General features: G+C 63.6%; 1 protein-coding gene across 1 annotated transcript; it reads right to left on the bottom strand.

Moving 5' to 3' along the window:
- Positions 1-4,366: 4,366 nt before the first annotated feature.
- Positions 4,367-6,286, bottom strand: MAFA (MAF bZIP transcription factor A; the record flags this gene model as incomplete). Its single annotated transcript, XM_046651436.1, is given in 2 exon segments — positions 4,367-5,970; positions 5,972-6,286. Coding segments are annotated over 2 exon segments (819 nt in total), but the record flags the coding sequence as incomplete, so codon positions are not given.
- Between the last annotated feature and the right edge of the window lie 5 nt (positions 6,287-6,291).

Genomic DNA, 6,291 nt, shown 5'->3' with positions numbered 1-6,291 from the left:
CATGGCAAGATTCTCTGGCCTCAGGAACTGCTGACCGTGCAGCCAGGCCCAGGGAGGTAACAGGGCTGGTCCTGTGGTCAGAGCAGCAAGCAGGGCTAGGGGCTGGGCAGGGGGAAAGCTGTGGACCCCCACAGGACGAGTGGCCTTCCTGTCCCCCAACTGTACCCTCAACTGCTGGGAACAAGCCAGCCTGTCACCTTCGTGTCTGGCTCAAAGCTCCCGCTTTTCTGCTTCCCAGAGTGATTGGAGGTGAGGAGAAGCAGGTCCCACTGGGGTCTGCCTCATGCCCACCCTGTTCCAAGTCCCCAGGCCCTGTGCCAGAGAGTCCCACGGCCAAAGCCAGGGGATGGCTTGACCCTTTCTTGGGACCTAGGAGGTGTTGTCAGCCCCAGGCTCCCAGCCCTGCCTGGTGGGCAGGTCACACAGCCCTGGTAACCACTGGTTCCCTGCAGGCCTATCTGTACAGCAGAATACGTCACAGCTCCCTGCACCCTCCCAGGCCAGCCCAGCACAGCAGTGGCTGAGGGCAGCACCTCGGGGGTGGAGGGCGGGGCGGCATCAGAGTCCACAAGGCCGCATAGCCAGGAGATGGGGTGAAGGAAGTGAGACAGACAAAACCCACGGGGCCCCTGTGTGTGTCGGTGTGCAGGTCACGTGTGTGTGCTGTCATATGCGTGTGGACCTGTGTTCTCCTGGGTGTGCCTAGCCCTGTGTGTGCGGGGGGGGGTGGTTATCTGTGCGTTTGCACGTGCCTCAGCTCGAGCATGTGGCTGTGTCTACATGCACGTACGCATCTGTGTGTGTCACTCAGTCTCCGCGTCTGTGTGTGCGCCCATCCTCGAGAGGGAAGGCCAGGGAAGAGGACACCTTGGCCTTGCGCTGGCCCCACCCTCTGAGCTGGCTATAAACAGGAGGCCAGGGAGCAGACAGCCACCCGCTGTGGAGGGCAGGGCTGGGATGGGAGGAGAGAGAAGCAGGGGGCTGCAGGCTGCAGACAGAAGTGGGGTGCCCTCAATACAAAGCAGCCTGGGAGCCCCCCTGAGGGCCAGCACCTGGTGGAAAGGGCTGGGGCCGGGCTTGGTCACTTGGAATCCAGGTTCAGAGTTTTTCCAGGAGCCCTGATGCAGCTGGAGGACCAGGGAGCAGCTGTGTTGTGCGCGTGTGTTTCGGGGATGTAGGGACCCTTGCAGACTCGGAAGATGAGGCCCAGCTGCGTGTTCTGTGTGGGGGCTGGGGACCTGGAATGAGGCTGCTCCCAGAGGCCGCTGGCAAGCTGGGCAGGGGCGGAGCAGGGGTGTGGTGGAGTGTGGGGTGCGGGGGTGGTCTCAGCGCAGGTGCCATTCCCCGGCCGGGCTGCAGTGCAGGGGTAGCCCTGGCCCAGCATCTGGGCATTGCAGAGGGACTGAGTACAGCTGCGGGGAAGTGTGGGCATGGGAAAGGGCACTGCTCACGCAGAGCGTGTGGGAGTGTGTTGAGGGCACATATGTTCAGTGTGCACTGAGTGCACGCATGTCGAGTGTGTACGTGACGATTGTGTCCCTGTCAAGTGTGTGGGTGCGGCCCTGTCCGCCCTCAGGCCCACCCATTACAGGTCTGCACCTGTGGCCCCCTGAGGCCTCTCCCTCGGCTCTAGGAGGAGACTGCTGCCAGGAGGGGCAGCTCCTGGGCCCCCCAGGAATACAAGGTCCTCACGCCACCCTCTAGGCTTCCTTGAATCTGCTGTGACATCCCAGACTGCCCCTGTGACATGCAAACCTGAACCCCCACCTCCTCTTTTCCTCCTGGCTGGCAGGCAGGCACTCAGCCATCTGACCAACTTACTGGGTGGGTTTAGTGTCTATCTACCTCTGGAGCTCAGACCAGGGCTGTCATTTTGGTCCCTGCTATGGGCCCGGCACAGAGAAGGGACTCTGATGAATTAACAAAGAAATGAATGAATGAACCCTCTCCGGGGGCGGGGGAGGGGGGGCAGGTGCAGGGGAGGGCCAGGGTGGTCGCGGCCCCAAGGCCAGATGTGCAGGTTCCATCAGCAAGATGTTCCCTCCTCGGGAGGGCAGTGGATGGACGGTGGGAGCTGACAGGACCTGAGGCACTGGGGGATAGCCCCTGCTGAGTGACGGAGGCAAGAGTGACACCACAGCCCCCGAGGGGGGGGGGTCAGCTGCCCCTCCCAGGGCGAGCGCAGGGCTCAGGGACCTGGGTGCTGAGCAGAAGCTAGTCCTGCAGCCTAGAGACTGAAGCCACCCCTGTCCCAGGCCCAGGGCCCTCAGCTGCCCCGGCAGCTCCCTCTCCACCCTGTGGTCCATGGGCTCCGAGCCCAGCATCAGCGCTCACCGCCCCCTCACACCTCCAGGGACAGGGTGCATATCCACACTCACACCCACCCCGCACACACACACAGGCAGACACAGATGCACCCAAGCACCCATCCATCCACGGTCCCGAGGCCCCTGCCCTCGTGGCCCCAGCCCAGTGAGGTGGGTTCTAAGGCCCCCAATTCTCACCCAGTCCCTCCCACGCAGGAACCTCCCTCCCCTGCCCTCACCCTGGGTCCCCAGCCCCAGCCTGGCTGCAGCAGTCCCTCCCCAGCGAGACCTGGTGGGGTGAGGCTCTGCCCTGTGGGGGGAGTGGAGGCTCGGGTCCCTGCACCTGCGGTGGAGGCAGCCCCGCCAGAGGAGGAGCCGGTAGAGCCTGGCTGCCAGCGAGGAGCCTGTGGACACAGGGACAACTCAGGGGCCAGAGGTGCTTCTGCAAATCGGCTCTTTTCCTGCAGGGTCCCCCAAATGCCTTTTGGAAAAGATCTGACTCTAAACCCCAAAATTAGCACTCCTCTTGCCTCCCCCAATAACTTCCATGTTCTCCATGTTCATTTATCTGCTCTGTTTCATCCTGGGGGAAGCGGATGAAAGAGGGTTGGGGGCCGGGGAGGAAGGAAAGAGAGAGAAAATAGAAGAGGACTGCGAAATCAACCCCTTGCTGCAAAGAAACCCAACGGCTGCAGCTTCGGCAGATCCAGGATGGCGGGATGGCGGCGTGGGGGTGGCCCCTCTTCCGGAGCCCCCTCCTGGTCCCCGGCAACTGGTCCAGGCCCCGAGTGCTGGGCTCTGAGGGGCCTGGGGTGCCAGAGGGAGGGGGTGAACGCAGCTCCCTGCCCGCCCCCCGCCCCCAAAGACAGCCTCTGAGGCAGGCCGCCGGGCCTTCAGTCCTGCTTTCTTGGCAGGAGGAAGGCTCCGGAGCTGCCCCCCAGGCGGCCACAGCGAAAACTAAGGCATCCTTGTCAAAAACAAGCCAGCGACCCACCCATGCATGCACCCAGGCTTTGTGAAGGGATGTCAGGCCGGTGGTGATCCTCCGGTCTGAGCGGCAGGGGCCCCGTCCTGAGATTGGCCGGGACCTGCTGGGCCGGGATCCCCCTTGTCACACTGAAGCCCCCCGAATTAGTCTCTTTAACTCATCCTCCATCGCCACGTTTCTACTCCTCTCTGCACCTGCATTGGCCCGTGGGGACGCCCCGCAGCTCTCTCCCCTCCTGGGCGCTGGAGGTCTCAGGCCTGGGGCTGGGGAGTTTTGCGCAAACCCCCATGGAGACATAACCTTCCAGCTGTAAGTTTTACTCTAAAGCAAAGAGGAGTGGGCAGCATGCGTCTTTCCTGCGGTCTCCCCGATTGAGACAATAAAACAAACTCAGGGTACTCGGTCATGGGGAAATGCAGCTATCCCAGCTGGAGCCTCTGCTGTCCCCAGACAGAGAAGCCACACAGCCCTCTCCACCTGAGAAGAGCTGCGGGGAGCCCTGGCGGGGTCGGTGGAGCTCTTGTCTACAAATGTGCAAACCACCAACCTTTGCCTGACACCAGCCTGTAGTGAAGGGAAGTAACAATCGACTAAGTCCTGCAACCACCGGGGGGCCTGTCGGGCAAGATTTCCAGAGGTTCCGCCCCTCCTCAGTGCCCCGCAGCCCAGAGACAGAGGTCCCCCTTCAGGTGGGAGACCACGGGCTCAGAAGAACTGGGAACAGTGTTTGCCGCCAGGTTGCAATGACGCTGCACGTGGGATCACTACCAAGGATGGCCTCATGCCCTGCGCACCCCATCCTGCCTAGGTGGGAGCCTGGGGCCACCCCATGCCGCGCTCACTCAAGGAGCAGCCCCCCGGAGGAGGCAGGGCTGGTGCCTGCCGGGTCGGGCCACCTGACAGCAGCCTCGTCTACAACTCTGGTCACTTCTCCCAGTCCGCCCAGGCAGGGCCCAGTTTAGGGACCTCCTTTTCTTTCTATTCAGGGAGAAATATGGTAAAAACGAAAGCCACAGAAAAACCAGCCAGGTTCCAGTGACTTTTGGATCTAAATGAATTTATTTTGTTTGTCTTTTTTTTCTTTCCTCAGTTTCGTAGCAAATGAAAAAAAGAACCCAACAAAACCCAACAACACAACAAAACTTTCAACAAGCTGGCGGTCTCTGGCTCAGAGCGCTTAGCGGGAGCCCGCGGCCAGAGCCCAGAGCGCAGGCCGGGCTGGAGCGCGGGGCCTGGCGGTTTGCAGGGGCCGAGCACCGACCTGCCGTTCATTCTCCCGGCTAGTCCAAAAAGCACTCAGGCTTTAAAAAAAGATTGCACAAGCAAAACGAAACACAATTTAAATTAAAATAAAAACACTTTCTTCACCCGCCCCCATGCCAGGAGGTTCAGGACAAAACCTCCTCTCAAAAAGAATTTTTCTGCTAGAAATACTGTGCATTACTTTTTGTTTCTTTCACTTTCCTTGAAGGTTAAAATAAGATATTTCCCCGGGAGTCATAAATACGATCTGGTGCATAGAGAAATAGCAGCGCGGGAGTCCCGGCCGGCCCACCCCCCTCCCCCCTGCGAGCACAGTAGGGCAGCAGGACTGCACTCGGCATAGATAATGTTCCTGGGCTTCCATTTCTAGGGGACGCCGGTGGCAGGGTGGGGGGCAGGCGGGCAGGAGGGCGGGCAGGGGTCGGGCCCCTCCGAGCTAGCGACACATGCTGGGACACGCGACGTCTGAGGGCGACCCCGGCCAGGAAGGAGGGAGCTTCCTCCGGGGTTATCTAGTCAACGAGCAAAATAAATATAAATACTTCGAAAATAAGACCGCTTTAAAAAGGAGGAGTAAAAACGGGCGAGGAAGGGAGGCAGAAAGAAAGAAAACCCAGGAGGGCGGGGCGCGTCGGAGTGAGAACCGCGTCCGACGTCTGTACAAGCGGAGCTGCGGGCAAGGTCGGCCCGGCCCGCCCTCCTGGAAGGCGCCGCGCCCGGCGCAGGGTAGTCGCGGCAGCGGCGGGACGCGCTCGGGGCTGAGCGCGGAGGCCCCGCCGCGGGAAGGGGCTCCAGTCCGGCGCCGGCAGACTGGGCAGCGGGGCGCGCAGGGCCGGCCCGGCCTACGGCCGCGTCCTGGGCCGCGGGTCCGAGCCTCCTCCGGGCGGCGGCGCGGGCTCGGTCCGGCGCTCACAGGAAGAAGTCGGGCGCGCCCTTGGCCCCGCCGGGGCCGACCTGCGGCGGCGAGGACTCCCGCGGAAAGCCGGCCCCGCCCGCGCCCCCGGGGCCACCCCGGCCCGCCAGCTTCTCGTATTTCTCCTTGTACAGGTCCCGCTCCTTGGCCAGGCGCCCCACCTCCAGCTTCAGCTGCTCCACCTGGCTCTGGAGCTGGCACTTCTCGCTCTCCAGAATGTGCCGCTGCTGCACCCGCTTGAAGCGGCAGGACTGCGCGTAGCCGCGGTTCTTGAGCGTGCGCCGCTTCTGCTTCAGCCGGATGACCTCCTCCTTACTGAAGCCGCGGAGCTGCCGGTTCAGCTCCCGCACCGACATGGACACCAGCTGGTCGTCGGAGAAGCGCTCCTCCAGGCGCACGTGGTGGCCTGCGCCGCCGCCGCCGTGGCCCGCGCCGCCGTGGTGGCCCCCGCCGCCGTGGTGGTGGTGGTGATGGTGGTGGGCGGCATGGTGGTGGGGGGGGGGCGTGGTGCGCGCCGTGGTGGTGGCCGGCGCCCATGTCGTCCGCGCCACCGCCACCCGCGAAGCTCTGGCCCCGGAAGGCCTCGTAGGCCGCGGCGGCCGCCGGGTGGTGCGCGCCGTGGTGCCCGGCGTGGTGGCCGCTGCCGATGAGCGCCTCCACCGCGTCCTCGGGCGTCAGGTTGAGCGCCTCCGGGTTCAGGTGGTGCTGGTAGCCGCTCATCCAGTATAGATCCTCCAGCGCCGGCTTCCCCGAGGCGCCCCCGACGGCGCCGGGGCCCCCGCTCGCCGGCCCCGGGGCGCCCCCGGCCTGCGCCGCGCCGC

The sequence above is a fragment of the Equus quagga genome, unplaced genomic scaffold (assembly GCF_021613505.1).
Source record: "Equus quagga isolate Etosha38 unplaced genomic scaffold, UCLA_HA_Equagga_1.0 72604_RagTag, whole genome shotgun sequence".
Lineage (NCBI taxonomy): Eukaryota > Metazoa > Chordata > Mammalia > Perissodactyla > Equidae > Equus > Equus quagga.
Note: the sequence above shows the minus strand (reverse complement) of the source record. Positions and strands in the feature narration are given on the sequence as shown.